At 52.4% G+C, this 15,861-nt stretch overlaps 1 protein-coding gene across 3 annotated transcripts in view; it reads right to left on the bottom strand.

Annotated features, from left to right (window-relative positions):
• Positions 1 to 6,129: 6,129 nt before the first annotated feature.
• Positions 6,130 to 15,861, bottom strand: part of SLC25A42 (solute carrier family 25 member 42) — a 35,525-nt gene continuing 25,793 nt past the window's right edge. For all 3 annotated transcript variants that reach the window (XM_044998690.1, XM_044998688.1, XM_044998687.1), the window contains exons 4-8: positions 13,976 to 14,001; positions 12,976 to 13,142; positions 12,179 to 12,295; positions 11,412 to 11,563; positions 6,130 to 11,039 (exon numbers count right to left, since the gene is read on the bottom strand). In XM_044998690.1, the coding sequence (XP_044854625.1) occupies positions 10,714 to 11,039; positions 11,412 to 11,563; positions 12,179 to 12,295; positions 12,976 to 13,142; positions 13,976 to 14,001 (788 nt within the window). In that variant the 3' untranslated portion in view covers positions 6,130 to 10,713. The remainder of the gene's footprint in view (positions 11,040 to 11,411; positions 11,564 to 12,178; positions 12,296 to 12,975; positions 13,143 to 13,975; positions 14,002 to 15,861) is intronic.

Genomic DNA, 15,861 nt, shown 5'->3' with positions numbered 1-15,861 from the left:
TGAGCTGCCGCAGTCATGCCTGCGGGAGGTCCAGCCGAGCCGCGGGACGAGCGCCCCCTCCGCAGTCATGCCTGCGGCAGGTCCGCTCGTCCGCGGCTCCGGTGGACCTCCCGCAGGCATGACTGCGGCAGGTCCACCGGCCCAGCCTGCCGCCCCCTAGATTTGGCCGCCCTAGGCAACAGCTTGGTTTGCTGGTGCCTAGAGCCGCCCCTGGCCACCGGGCCGAGCATTTCGGAGGGCGGGGGGGAGCTTTTTGCAGCATCTCACCCCTTATGTAACCAGTGTCTGTCCCTGAGGCTTACGCGGAGGGGCAGTCGGAGGTGGGCGGGGGGCTGCAGAGAGACCCCCCAGGCCCCAGCAGCTGGGTTCCCTGCAGGCTGGCAGTTGCAGACTGCAGTATGTTGGGGGAAATTCCTTCTCCACCATGGGCTGGTGGGGCAGCGAGGGGGCAGTTAAGGCCCGGCTGTGGGGCTAGCGTTGTGTTCCCGTAAATCCCAGCGCCGGCTGTAAGCAAGTCCCTCAGCCTGTGGCACAGAGCGGGGGCGAGCTGGGCCGCCTCTGCCCTCCCCTGACCAGGGCCAAGGTGAGAGCGACGCAGCCGCCTGGAGCAAGGGCCACCCGTGAGCTGGGCCCCTCAGCCAAAGCACAGCTCCCTGCACCCCCGCGGTCAAGCCAAGGGGAGCCCCCAGGAAAAGGAGCAGCTTGTAACAGGGGAGCCGGGGTGGGCGTGGCCCCTGGAGCCTTCAGCCGAGCAGCCTGCCAGACCCCTGGGTGCAGCTGCCCCACGGAAGGGAGGCTGCTGCCAAGGCTCATTTCCATCCCCCATTGCAGGGGGTCAGGCCCTACAGGTGCCTCACAAGGAGGGTTTGGCTCCCCTGGCTCAGGCGTCACCCACATCACAGGCCCCAAAGCACCCAGAACCCCCATGCGGGTCTGGCCTGGGGCAGTAGCCCCTCCCTGGCCCCCAGGAGCCTTCACACACACACACCCCCACCGGACGCAGCATTCCCCTTCCTCCACACCCAGCGCCCGTGCTCCCCAGCCCAGCAGCATCTGCATCTTTCCGCAGCCCCCCCAGTGGGGAGAATGGAAATGGGGGCTCCCTGCTTGACATGGGTGGAAAGCACAGGCAGAGCCTGCAAAACCCCCAGCTGGTGCTCACGGGGCCCCAGCCCCGCCTGGAGGGAGCCACAGCTGGGACCAGCTCCTGGAGAAGGAAGGGCAGGGCCACATTTTCAGCTCAGTTTCAGTTCAGCCACCCCAAGGCCATGGGGGCTGGTTCAAGCCCTGCTGTCCCTGTCCAGCCCCGAGAGCTCATTTGTCTGATTTTCCGGAAGGCTGGGGGGCCGCGTGCCCAGGGAGGCGGTTGCAGCAGGAGGGCGGTTGCTAGGGCCCTGGGTTGTGCTGCATTCAGACACGCAGACAGTCGCTCCCCGGAGATCTGCCCAGACAGCGATCCCTGGGCTGGGACAATGACTGAGGGACTATCCAGGAAAGGGGAGGAGAGAATTCACAGGCGCTGTAACTGGGCCACAAAAAAAGACACACCCCCCCCAGCCCCCACTGCAGAATCATTCGTAAAAAAGCACAAGCTGTTAATGTGGGAGCACCACACCCGGCCCGGCCCTGCTCACCCAGGGCTCCATTCCCAGAGCTCGGCCGAGAGGAAAATCCCTTGGGATCAGTTCTTCGCTTGGTGTAGAATTGCTGGTGAACGGAGCCAAGGGGCCACGGCTGACTCCACCCCATAACTCTCCCCCCTGGAGAAGAACTATGACCACCGGTAAAGGGTGGCCAAATACTTACTGACTCACCCAGCCACAAACGACGATCCTCAGAAGTTCGAGAGCTGGGGCGGCTCTCCTGGGGTTTGGCCTTTCAGCCTCGTTCCTGCCAAAGCCCAGGCAGGCCTCGCAGAGGCGAAGCCCTGATATCCCCCCTCCTTGTTGGGCAGCACCCCCAACCTCCCCCCACACTGCAAGGCAGAGGTCCCCCACCGCTCTGGTAGGTGGAAAATGGGGGTGGGGGACTCCCAAAGCCAGACTTAACTATAAAGAGCCACATGTGGCTCCCGAACCAGGGCTTGGCCACCCCTGCCTTCTAGTGACAGACGCCAGGAGCTCACCCAAGAGGAAGTGGGGGGTCACTGGACACACACTCAGTGTCCCTACTCGGGGAACACAGATTTAAGGATGGGCTCGTCAGTCTAGCAGGGAAAAAGGTCAAACACAATCCCATGGCTGGAAGTTGAAGCCAGACATTGGAACAGTTTACCAACTGTGGTGGTGGCTTCTCCATTACTGACGGCTTTTCTATCACCAGTGGACGTTTCTCCGGCAAGCTCCAGTCCAGGAATTCCTGGGAGGAGGTTCTCTGGCCTGTGATCGCCAGGACGACCCTTCTGGCCTTGGGATCTATTGTAACAGCTCCCTCAGCCTCCCCCTTCATCACAGCACAGGGACAGATGGGGCTAGAACTCAGACCCTTCCCCCCCAAAAATGTGCTTGAGACCCCTGGTTTAGAGCCTCTCGGGAGCTCGCAAGAGAGAAAAGGGGGTATTTGCTGAACAAACTCAGGGGCACTCGCTCCACTGCCTTGGGCAAAGGCAACTGAGGCTGATTTTACCCCCTGCTGCACTTGGAGCTGCCCCATGGCTAAAGCCAGCTGGCCAGAAAGGGAACAGGAAAGACACAGGAGAAAAGAAAGCAAACGTACCTGTCCCTGAGCCTTCCCATGTGCAGTCCCCAGGGCCTGGCAGCCTGTAATTACACATTCCACCCAGGCTCAGGAGAAGCTTCCCAACCTGCCCCAACCTGTGAGGGATCAGCAGCCCTTAAATGAAGAGCAATCGCAGCATGAGGACGAACACGGAGCCCAAACCTGGCTCTGCTCAGGAAGCGTGTAAGGGTGCTCGGTGCTGTACAAACCCCCCAGGCTCCAATCTAAACAGCCTCACAGCCCTGGGAGAGTAGAGGAAGGTTATCCAAGTAGATGGGAGGGACAGCACCATGGTTAGGGTGCTAGCCTGAGAGAACTGGGTTCAATTCCCATTTCCCTACTTTGCCACAGACTTCTTGTGACACCATAGGCAAGTCACTTAGCCTCTCTGGGCCTCAGAGCCAGACCCATCTAATGGCGAGACCAGCTTCACCAGCAGCAATGGGAGCCGTGCAAGTGTCCATGAGAGTTAGAAATTGATTCTTACAATGCAAGAAACCAATAAGTGAGAAATCCATTGCCATCTTTAATACAAGAACTAGGGGTCACCAAATGAAATTAATAGGCAGCAGGTTTAAAACAAATAAAAGGAAGTTCTTCTTCACGCAGCGCACAGTCAACTTGTGGAACTCCTTACCTGAGGAGGTTGTGAAGGCTAGGACTATAACAATGTTTAAAAGGGCACTGGATAAATTCATGGTGGCTAAGTCCATAAATGGCTATTAGCCAGGATGGGTAAGAATGGTGTCCCTAGCCTCTGTTCGTCAGAGGATGGAGATGGATGGCAAGAGAGAGATCACTTGATCATTGCCTGTTAGGTTCACTCCCTCTGGGGCACCTGGCATTGGCCACTGTCGGTAGACAGATACTGGGCTAGATGGACCTTTGGTCTGACCCGGTACGGCCTTTCTTATATGTTCTTATCTTATTGGCTGCATCTTGCAAATTCAGCTAAAGTCTTGTGAGTCCTGCCTGCAGCACTAAGGATTTGCGTGTCCTGCCTGCACCTTGCAAACTTCAGCTCAAGGCCTGACTGGGCCTGGCCCATGCACCTTTCCCAGCTGTGGCCGCTAGCCCCGAACTCCCTCACAAGAGCCAGAGCAATGAAAACTGACCCAGCAGCACCCTCTTCTGCCAGTAAGCTCAACTGCGCCCTTCTTTTCAAACTCCTGGCCTGTGCACAGCCGCTGCCCGACACTCCTGCAGCAGCAGCTTGGGCTTTTCCTCATCTGTGCCTGGTGAGGAGGCTGCTGCCCTTCCCCCAAAACAGACCCTGTTGGGTCATTCCTGCCTTAGGCCCATCAACCTTAGACCACTGCACCTCGGGAGGGGGCTAGGAAGTCTGGGATATGGGTGGGGGGGACTCGGGCCTGCATAATGCAGGGTAGACACTGGAGCCCCAGGTCGGGACCCAGGATTCACTTGGGGTTACAAGTGAGTGCAGATGCTAGGTTAACCAACCCAGGGTTAGCCAGTTCTACTAACCCTTGGCTTCCGTTGCAGCGCAGACATACCCTCAGAGGCCGGTCTTATGGCTAAGGTCCTGTGCTGGGACTCAAGAGATCTGAGCTCTGCAGAGACTCCTTGTGGGGCAAGTCAAAGTCTCTCTGTGCCTTAGTTCCCCACTTATTTTAAGGAGATGATCCCTCCTTTCTCCCACTGGTGTCTCTAGACTGGAGGCTGATTGGGGCAGAGATTCTTTCACTCCACATCAGTGCAGCACGCAGCACCCAATGGGATCCTAGCGACAGCAACTAGAAAGAGACCTGGGCTGAGAAAAGCCACATCCCAGAGATTTAAGGGTTTCCTACAGATTTCACCGTGTCCTTTCAAATAAGAGCCCCATCGTTGAGGGGGCGGTTTCTGACCTCACAGAGCCAATAGCCGCAGCCAAACAAACCTACCAGCAATTTTCTTTCCATGCAGCTTAGCCAGGCACCGACGGCTGAAAGAAGCCATTACAACGCTGTATTTTCAGGGAGAGGCACCAGCCCAGAGCTCCCACGGACCAAAGTCCTCCATGCACCCAGAGCAGCACCACCAGTTGCACAGCTAGCAGCTGCCCGGGCTCAGCCCAGAGCCAGAGGACATTCAGACGCCACGGCCCATTCCGTCCTGGACCCCTGAGCTAAGAATTGCCAAAAAGGGGCTCGAGTTAGTAGCCTTTGGGGGTAGGTTTTAGGAGCCAGGCACCATGGCTGAAACCCTGGACCCATTGAAGTCTCTGGGAGTTTTACCAGAGAAGACAGGGAGGTTGGGATTCCCCTCACGTTTTTGATACTAGATCTTACTGAGTGTTGTGGTTTAATCAAACCAGCCGTGTGGTATCCTGGGTTTACCCTCCATCAGAGAGGTCATTAGATAGATACAATACTAGTTCATCATTTCCTGACTGTGTTGACCTACCAGGCTACCACAGCAGTTGCATTTACCCAGAGTCATGGCATCCCTGTCATACCCTGATGCTCCATCCCCCTGAAGAGGGCTGCCCACCAGGGCTCTGAACCTGCTGTCTCTTAGGCACAAGCAGGGCTCCGCCAGCCCCATCTCACGCTGGCTTCCTCTCTGGGGCTGTGTAACTGTTTTGAACGGAGGGTGTTTGGAGGGCAGGTTATTGGCCTATCGCTCATCCCGCGCCTGGAGGGCCAGCAGGCGGCACTTCCTCCGGCCACGCTTGCGTCCACATAGCTCCCAGGTCATTGGAGAGATGAGCCTTCCCACTGCGTCGCCGTGCCATCCCCAGGGAGAGAAGTTCTGAATACACGGAGCCACATATTCTTTCAATACCCTGAGTACTTAGGGGTAGGCTCCCTTGCCTGCCAGCCATTTTAACCATTAACAAGGTCAGGACGGCAGGAGGTCTCTAGGAGAATGTTCAGCACCAGCAGAGGCCAGCTAGGAGCTTGTATTTGGGAAAGACATGGGGGGGAGGGGGAACTGGCTATTGATCTGGGAGCAGAGAAAGTCAGGGATGCTGCCCTAAGCCCACTGAGGGAAGCTCGCCCGGTTGGACAACATGAGCAAGGGAACGGTGTCTGGTGCGGGAATCTGCTGTGTGTAAGAGGAAGCACCTGAAGTGCACATCGTGCTGGACAATGTGGGAGAAGGGAGACGACTAAGTCCTGTAGGAGAGGAGAGAAGAGATTTGAGCAGGCTGAGCCTGCACTGGATTCAGAAGAGCTCAGAGCGTCGAGGGCTTTTCTGGTGCTGGGCACTGTTGAAAATCAGGTGCTAAACGGGCCCAATGCTGGTGGCTACAGCTTCCACTTTCTTACCCCCTCAACGCTGGCCCCAGTTCTGTTGGGAAGAGACAGAGCCCCCGTTTTGTCCTGCAATCCCTATTGTGAGTGCAACCAGCGCCTCCTGGTGGCAGAGGTGCAACACAGAGCACACCCAAAGAGAATCCAGAAAGTCAGTTAATTTTTTATTAAATATACTCCTCTCTTGGCACAAATTTTAAAATATATATAAACATTATATAACAGTGTCTTCACTGCATTAAAATAGAACTCCAGACCCAAAGAAAGCAATCAAGTTTGACACACATTAGTGGGTGAGAACATTTTTACAAAAGGCATTTGTGCTCTGCGCATAGACAGTCGACGAGTGCCTGCTTTAAAGGGTACAGGGCGGGTAAGAGGAACCAGACATTGCAATGAAAAAGCCTTTTCCATTTCTGGCACCGAGCCAGGGACTGAGCCCAAAACATACCACATTAGCCCTAGGACAAAAGTTAAGTAACTACATTCAGGTATTTACGGTTTTCGATGCAACTTTTCCTCATCTTCAATATTTCACTTCCCCTTTGCCACCAATGCTGTACCCACCGATGCCGGATGCCACAGACTTCTCAGATTGGTGCTACCCTGCAAAGTCCATTTATCACGCACTTCTTGTTAAAAAAGTTTCTTCCGAAATGCACTGACTGCTTCTGTGTTAAAGCAACCACAGTGCAAGACCTGTAATACTTAAGCACTGCCAGGCCGACGGCTGTCAGGTGAAGTTAAACGTACCATCATTTCCTCAGACCAGCTGCTAGACTGGGCTTCTAAAACTTACCATGTAAGTATCAATGGATATTCCCACTCCACTGCCTGCTTTGCAGGGACTGTCACCCTCATGACTTCCACTGATGGTGAACTTTTACAAGTGCCAAGGCACTTCAGCATTCCCCTTTCCCCACCAGAGTCCTCTGCACGCAGACATCTGCCTTCCACCTTGGTTGCTGCTGGCCTGGCTCGGCACTCTCAGGCCCTGCGGCCATGTGTTCCCGGAGAAGACTGCTTGGGGCATGTGTCCAGGGATCAGTGAGGACTCCCAGTGGCAGCAAGGGGTCTGCACCAAATGGATAAGTTCTGCCTTGCCCCACTGCTGGAAAGCCTCCCCAGCTTCCCACACTAGTGCCCCTTACCTGGCCCCTCAGGACTCTCTGAAAAGAGCCAGCTCCCCAGTGTTCTCCACCCAGGCAACAACCAGTTCACACAGCCAAAGAGTGGGCCCAGGCCCTGGGAGGAGCTGCCATTTCATATCCAGCGGGGGAAGGGGAAGGAATCACACTGGACAAACGATACTCAAGGACTTTCCAAAGGAACACGCGTCCCTGGTAACTAATCCTCATTAGAAATGAGACCTCTCCCCACGGCATTCGACAAGGAGGGTTCCGATGCTGGACTGTCCTGGGAACCAGCATCAAACCTGCACTTGTGCCAGTTATATATTCTCCATCAGACCTGCCTTCCCCAAACAGCCAGTGGTGGACCCAGGGCGCTCGACTATGGTAGAGGGGAGCGGAAGGAAGGAAACGCAAATGAACAGTGTTTGACTGCTAACTAGTCTAGTTTTAAAGAGAGTCACACAATTTGGGGTCAGATGGTCAACAATTCCACAGAAACAGGAGGGGAGAAAGAAAAGATGTACATGGGACTGGTCTCCTTTCTGAGGGATACAGAACAGACTCATGGGAGATTCCTGGGCCAGAAGGAAGGTCATTCCATTACACACCGTGGCACCGTCCCCTGCTACCCAGCACACTACAGAAGCTTCAGGGTCCTGCATTTCAGGCAGCAGATTTGGAACAAGTTTTAATTCGTGCAAGAAAATAAAAGAATTAAGCGCTTTGGGTTCCCCCCTTGTACATCCAACAGGGGGAAAACCAGCTGTTTAAAACATACACAACACACAGTTATTTTAAGAACCCTATTGTTCAAGAAACCAAAGCCCACTGCTAACACGGTTAGACTGAAATCAGGTCTGCGTCTGGACGAAACACAGTCGGGGAAAAAGTTTGGCTAAAAGAGGTTTTTAAATTAGCTGCCGTGCCAACAACAAAAAACCCCTCTTCACCCCTCTGGGTCCAGCACTTCCACACTGGCACTGCCCTTGAGTCTCCTTTTGGTACAGACACCCCAGGCTTCTAGACAGGCAGCTCTCACCACCCTTGCACTGTTCTCACTCCTATCCTAGTGGGCACCCCCAGGAGCTATGTGGCTGAAGGCTGCAGCCCGTCAGGACTTCTGGTGCCAGTCTCTCTTCAGACCAGTGCTCACATTTAATACAATGGGGTGGGGGGAGGAGATGTCTCAGGGAAGATGTCTCAGAAGGACTCGGTTCCATTTCTGACTGCAGGGGTGGGCTGAGGGGGTTCAGGACATAGGATCAGGCCCCTAAATGAGAGTCCGTCTTCAAACGGCAGGTGCAGCTGATTCGCTATCTGCCAAGTTGGGCGACTCCCTCTAGTGGTCACGTCACCGCCCAGCAGGATGCCATCTAACCCTGACCACGGTGCAGACAAGGGAGTCTCCTCTCGCGCACCCTCTGCCAGGGCGCACCCGCCGCACAGGAAGTCTCCGCACATGGAGAGCCTGACAGCGGTTAGAAGTGCCACTGCTCTGGGATCTCCATTCAGGGCGTCATGCTGCCATCTTGACACACCCTCCCCTTCCCCTCCCCCAAAGCCCCATCCAATAATGGGGAGAAAGACCGAGAAGTAACCAGCTTTTCCACTGGGGAAAGGAAAGCGTCAGAGTTCGTGCAAAGGTGCCTGCCACCAACATAAAGAACTTCGCTCACCTGACGCTGGCTGGACTCGCCTCCCACCAATGGCGAGGGCTGTTCTTTTAGGCTCGTTTGTATCATCTGTCACAAGAGTTTCCAGTTTCTTAAAAATCTTTTTAAAATTCAATTACTTTGTACTTAGCCGACGTGACCAGACTGAGTTTACACTGGATATCGCCTTTAAGCCAGAAGTGTCAGGACATAACCTCTGTGAGGTGTCTATCTGTGCGCCTGCTGGTAGCACAATACTGACACTACACTTTCGAGCAGAAGAACGTGCACACCAATACTCCAGGATCTAGACTCTCTGGTCAATCCCACAGGAGGATAAAGAACCCAGGGCCAGAGTAGGTGCTTCTCATTAATCAATCACTAGGAAGATATCTGGCATTAGAGGCAGGTTCTGCTCCAAAGAGAGAGTGCAAAGACTAAAGAAAAGAGGGGTTTAATTTTACCAATTGCAATTATTTTCATTCTGGCGAATGAACTCAATACAAGGTTTGAGCAATAATGAACATCTGTCAGGAAGGGGCAGATTTTAACTACAACCTATTTACACCCTCTGCTCCCCACAAGCAGCAGAAAGGTATACTGCCGGGGAGCGGGGAGACATTGGGGTCATTCGAGAAGGCTGGACAATTCTTCCACCTGTCTGGTGCTCCAGCTCTGGTTCCCATTGACCTGCCACACTCAAAGAGGTGCCTTGGGGTTCATTTCATACTTGCAGCTGGGAAGGACTGGCGCAGCTGTCACGATCCCCAGTGGGTGACAATTACGTGACTCTTGGCAAACTGGGTCTATTTTCTACGAGCCAAGTTGGTCCAGAATAATTCTAAGAATAAGCTACTGGAATCAAAGTTAATCAGCTGAGGTGACCTGATCTACAGAGCGTGTGCACACCAAGGGTGCTCCAAAGCAGGGCCAGCAGCTTTAGATAAAGAGGAGGTTGAGCCCATTCAAAACAGCCACCTTGAAAGGTTATTGATAGGTGGGCCCCCCGCAGAGTTTATTCTCACATTGCAGTTTAAGCAGCAACCACAGTAATGAAAGCTATTGGTTAAAACTTTGAGCATGTAACACTCCCCCCTCTTAATCTCCAGTCTTAATACTGCAAGCTGCTAAATCCTTCTGAAAATGCTGCTTTTAAAAATACAACAACTCCGGATAGAGAGGTTTTTAAAGTAGCCTGAAAGCAATACTGCTTCGAGTGAATCCAGTTTACGACCGCAGGCACAGGAATTCCAGATTGAACGCTGATCTCCTAACTCTCAGTCTTTGCTGATTTTAGAGAGGGGCATTGCTGAGGCGGGATGTTTTGCTGAACACAAAGTAAAACCAGAACGAGTGATATCTGAAGGGAGGAACATTTCCACACTTCCTGCCAGAGCTTACCTCCAAATTTTGGAGTAAAAATGGTTTTAAAATAAAAAACTTAAATCCTGGATGTTTCATTTCAAAGGTGATTAACCCTCTCAACTCATGTGTGCAGTTCATTGCAGACAAACTGAAATACTGCTTGCCAGGGTGCTTACCATTGTGTAGTTACTAAGAACTGCCTGGCAGGAACACCTTTCACCTCCCAGATTTCCAGCTCCATCCAGGCAGCATGGCAGCCCCTCTTCTATAATCCACACCACCTCATCAACCCACTGAGCGCAGGAGAGAAGGCAGCAATAGCTTAGAGTGTATCAAAGAGTTAGAGACAAGGAGGCAGCTACCCTAGAGAAGGCAGCTCCGCTGTCACCGAGAACCATGGGGAGAAGGTTAGTTGCATGTCTGGGTTTGGCGATAACTCGGAGGCTTGTTAAAAAGAAAAAAGAAAAACAGAAAGTAAAGTCTCAGCCGTGGGGGCAGCACTAACAGAACGGGACAATGCTAGGGTTTGTTAGACACACACACTTCCACTGTACTTCTCCCCTGTTACACTTGGGAAGGACGCCACTACCTTTCAATATTAGTGCTGAACTGTAATTTACGGAGAAGGATCTGGGTAAGGTCAAAGGTCGTGAAACTTATTCCCACTGCGATTGGGCCTTTGACCCAGTTCATGCTGAGTCCTTTGTACAAGCCTCGGATTAGTCCCTCTTCTCTTATAATCTCTTGCATGGTGGGCAGGATGGAACCGTACACGTGTCCCGTGACCCCAGCCGTCTGCATTCGCCGACGCACCACATCCAGAGGGTAGGAGGCCGACTGGCCGATCAAGCCTGCGCAGGCACCAAATGCAAGACGTTCCAGGGGGTATGGCTGCGCTCTCCCACTCTGATCTGGGAAAGAGAGAGGAAGAGGCAGTGTATAAATAGCTTCCTGGAGTAACTGCCTGACTACAAAGTTACATGGTCTAATGGCCAATACAGCAGAGAGGGTGTCAGGAATCCTGGATTCTTTTCCACTAGCTGATTCAGTGTGACCCTACACAAGCCCAGAGTGTCAGTTTATTCAGCTATAAAATGGGGATGATGTACCACATCCTGCTGCTTCCCAGTCCGACAGAGGTGAGGAGAGAGGAGACGGCCTTCGGTGCAGAACCAGGGAGGCAGCTTTAAGCCCTTTATGACCCAGTGCTAAAGCTCTGAGATGCTGCCAGCCTGAGCTCCCGTCACCAGGATGTCAGTGTTCTGACGCAGAGCGCGCTTTACCTGCATGCAGTTTCTTCAGCGACTCGTAGGTGAAGAAGCTAAGTCCGGCGTACGGGATGACCCCAAGGATAGTGGGTGCAAAGCCCCTGTACAAGGTCTTCAGCCCCTCCTCCCGGGAGATTCGGACGAAGACGTGGAGGATGTTGCTGTACCTGTCGAAACACAGACCCCCAGACACTACTGCCTGCACAGGAAGGCCATTGGTAATGGTCCCCCAGAGAGGCAGGTTGGAAGCTACAGTTAACCTGCTTGCTCAGCTGGAGAAGTCCACCAACATTCAGTTCTGAGCGTAGGCCAGAGGAGCTCAGAAGGGACTTGCTTAAGAGCCAGCTCTTTCCAACAGCTTTATTGTGGTCATTTGTTCGTGACCTGTTGACCTAGCAGAGGTCGTCAGGTTGGGCCTCTCCTGAAGGAGGCCAGTTTGCCACTACTCTCTGTACCAAGCCAGCACACGAGGTACCTCTCACTTGTGAGCTGATCACTGTTTGAATACTGACCTTGTGGGGAAGTCTCTGGCCTGTGTTACACGGGAGGTCAGACTAGATGGCCTTGGAATCTATTAATCTCCTTCTGGAGAAGAAAGGCCACTGGACCACTTGCAGCACCCAGGTCGCTTGCCGATTCCCAAGGCTGTCACACCGAACCCAGAGTCACACCAAAAGCTTAGAGCAAGGCGTGAGCCAGAAAGTTGGATTAAAAACCATGTGACCTTCAAAACCATCCACCTGCATCCCAGGCGCTTACACCGATTCCCATTAGCCACTTACATCTCCTTCGGCGTGACAGCCATTCGAGCTCGCACCAGGTCCAAGGGGTAGGTTAACATGGCAGCTGTTGTACCTGCCAGCGAACCAGCAATGAATCTGGGTAAAGGAGTCAATGTTCTAAAGTCGAGAGGGAGACAAAACCAAACAGATCACACCTGCACAGAATAAAGATGGTGATTTTTCTTAGGCTTCCTCCCCCCACTACACTGAGCTGGCTTCCAGCAGCTAGTTATACTGGGGGGGGCAGGGGGGAGGTTGATGCTGATGACAGGCTGGGGGCTGCAGCAAGCCTGATTCGGGTCTTTCAGACACCATCTGCCCTACAGCACAGAGAAGGGAGCAAGCAGCCAGGCACTAAAGTGCAGGGTGTTTGGTTTTCAGCGTTCTGGGGAGGCTGCGTCCTGTTGCTTCTCTTGGCAGCAGACAGACACTTCGTACTGCCCACCTGGCAGCACCGAGTGCTAACCCCCAACGCTCTCTGGGCCACTCCTTGCTCACCCCTCTAGAAGGCAGGATCTTATCAGCCAGAGGGGATCTGTCTGGGACACAATCCAGACTCTAGAGGACACCCCACACTGCTTAGCTCCTGCCCCACGGCGCTCTAGGGCTCTCCACCAGGACAGCGTTCAAGCTGAGCAGCAACAATCCCTGCTGATCAGCGATAGGTTCCCACAGCCTAGAGGCACCGTCACTTACATAACAATCCTAATTCCCACAAGCCTCCAGTCCACACAACCCCTCCCACCAACAGTCAGACTCTGCTCCCAGGACAAGGCTCAACACCAGCAGCATCTTACTTTCCATGAAAGCCGTAGTAGCTTCCCAGGAGTTGCTTGTACTCTTCGTGCGCACAGAACTGGATGGCAGCGTAAGGGATCACCCGGACCATCGTGGCCGAGTTCCCGCGCCACAGGCTCAAGAAGCCCTCAGTGAGGTAGGTGCGGTAGATCAGCCTATAGGCTTCCTGCATGCAGCAGAAAACAAGAACGGGGTCGAAGGTGAGAGGAGGAGACGCTTTCCACTCTTCACCTAGGACGCAGCCAGACCCTCTCCAGCGGGAGGAAGCAAGTTGGCTTCCCTCGGCCCCCCACCACCACGAGGTGGGAAGACAGTCACTCCTTTGGGCTGTGCCCTGGATACACAGAACTGAGCATCAGTGTCTCTCGGACACGAAAAGCGTCTTTTCAAAGAGAATCGGACACAAGCAAAGCTGGGAAGAGTCAAAGGGCTCAGACGTGCCTTTTAGTTTCCTCTTCCAGTGCTGGAGCGGTGTCTGCCCAGACCACTTTTCAACCCAAATCAATAGGTTTGGGGGCTTATAAATATCAGCACAGACTATCTGTAGCATCCACCTGGCACATCCCTCGTAAAGCAGGCTGCTAACCACAGGGAGGGGGCCTGCCCAAACTCAACTGTGCAATAATCTTAAACAATTCCACTGCTGTCTGAGTGAGAACGTCGGGTGGGGGAAATCCACAATATCGCATGGTGCCCAGCAAGGTGGAGCCCCGGGTGCCACCGGATGAAGAACTGATTATCCATAGTGCAGCAGCATCTCTAGGCCCAGGACAAGTATAAGGCCGACACTTGGCGAGGTGCTGTACACAGGTACGACCGCGCTCCTTGGGGCAAGGTTATCAGTTACACCGTTACAAACCTTTTCCTCTCCGCTAGTTCCCTATAAACACTGCTAATAGAATTCAAGCCAGACAGTTAAACACAACAGAAGGCACTTTTATTACTATTAGTGCCATTAATCAAACCCTTTAGGTCAACAGGAGACAGACAGCGCCTCACCTTGGCAGAAAATCTTTTTGCAGACACTAAAAAAAAAAGAAAAGAGAAGAACATTAGGGTGAGGACTTGCTACACATTGAACTAGACAGAGTCCGATGGCCATGCAATTTAGTGAGTAAAAACTCTGGGGATGAACCTGGTACCACAGTAGCTGCAAGCTGTTATTGAGCCTTTTTTATTTCTTAAAAGTCATAAGTTGCATAAAGGAGCAACCTAGTGAAAACTTGTTTGCATGTGACTGTTGCCTGGCCTTGAGAGGATTACAAATCTGTCAGGAACTGGAAAGCAACTGCTGAAGGTGCCGGATTGCTAAAGAAACAAGGTTTTGTTGTTTGTCTTGTTGTAGCCGGTTTTATATCTGCAATAGGAGTGTTATTGGAACGGAGCATTTAAACACCCTGGAATTTCATCTCCAAATACCTTGCATGTCACACAGTTAAAGGAATGTGGTCAAAACTTTGAACAGCTGCAAGAAAATAAATTACGCCCAGTCTTGCAATGAGCTCCAGGCAGGGGTGCTCCCTCCTGCGTGGAGTCCCATTGAAGTCCTGCCCTGTGCAGGATGGTGGCCTCCGTTTGTAACTTGTGCATGGAAGGGATCTGTTAAAATATGCTCGACTCTTAACCTGAGAGATCGGCTTATGTGCCACAAGATCTGTGAGCAGCCGCACAGTAACTAGCAGGCACTGTATGCTTGCTGAGGAAGAAACCTTCATCTGCTGAGTGCTGTCTGGAAACTTGAAACTGTTTATTGCAAATGTCCATTGCAGTGGAACCAGCATTTCTGCCCTCTCAACATCACGCTGCCACCCAAGGTAACTTTTGTAGCTCAGATGGCCCAAGGCTGCTTCCAGCTGCCTGGAAAGGAAAGCAACTGCCAGCTAAAACCTCCAGACAGTGAGAGAGAAGGAAACGCTGCTGGAGACCAAGAGATTAGCCAGAAGTGATAGTTTCTAATCATATCGTTTGCCTCCTCTGCAGAGGGATTAACTGGACAGAGTCCTTGGCTTTTTATAAAACATAGGCCTGTACAAGTTAATGGTGATTTGTACAGATAGCTGCAAACTCACCCCTATTCTCCAGCTCCCATTACACCCTTCAGTTCTAAATTTGGATCTTATTGAAAGACAAACAGGTGCAGTGAAGGGCTCATCTCAGTTAGGTAGACAGTGCAGGCAGGTGCTAAGCTACACACAACCCTGCCAATGCACCTCTAGCCCAACCTAGAGTCACCCTGGCTATCCTAGCTCTCAGCTCTCCCCCACCTACCTACATAAGCTCTGCTGACGCACTTCAGGCCTGGCCTGCAGCCCCCTGCTATTCCAGGTAGGGGCCTCTGCTAAGCACATATTGATGATCAAGTCAAATCGCCTCAAAATGAAATCACATCTAAGGATTAGATTAAATCTAACAAACTCATTTAATCTGAGATGCAAACCATATTTAAATCCTTGGCCTCTCTAAAAGTCTACTGCATGCACACACACGTAATATTTAATATTCCTGGGTAGTTCCTGCACTGAAACAGGGATTTATCAGCCTATAGCTGCAATCTGACAGATGATAAAAATGCTCCCAGTTCTGATCAAATGCATGAGGATTTTCTAGTCAAAAGCAGCTGAACTTGGGTTTTCAGTTGTGCACATTCAGCATACGGGACGTGAAAGGGATTTGTAGTACAGAGCCAGATATTTTGGCCTCTACTTCATTGACTCTTGAAGCAGTCTGTACAATTGATTTAACTTGCAACCACAATAATTTTAGATCAAGTTAATTTTTCAGTAGAAATAAACAATGTAAGTTTGAGTAAACACATTCTACTTACCCATCCTTTAACAGGAAACCCCAGGTGTCTATTTACTTCCTTCTGATTTTCACCATGTCCC

Source organism: Mauremys mutica, chromosome 24 (genome assembly GCF_020497125.1).
Source record: "Mauremys mutica isolate MM-2020 ecotype Southern chromosome 24, ASM2049712v1, whole genome shotgun sequence".
NCBI classification, from domain to species: Eukaryota; Metazoa; Chordata; order Testudines; family Geoemydidae; genus Mauremys; species Mauremys mutica.
The sequence above is the reverse complement of the archived record's forward strand: the minus strand, read 5'-3'. Positions and strand labels throughout refer to the sequence as shown.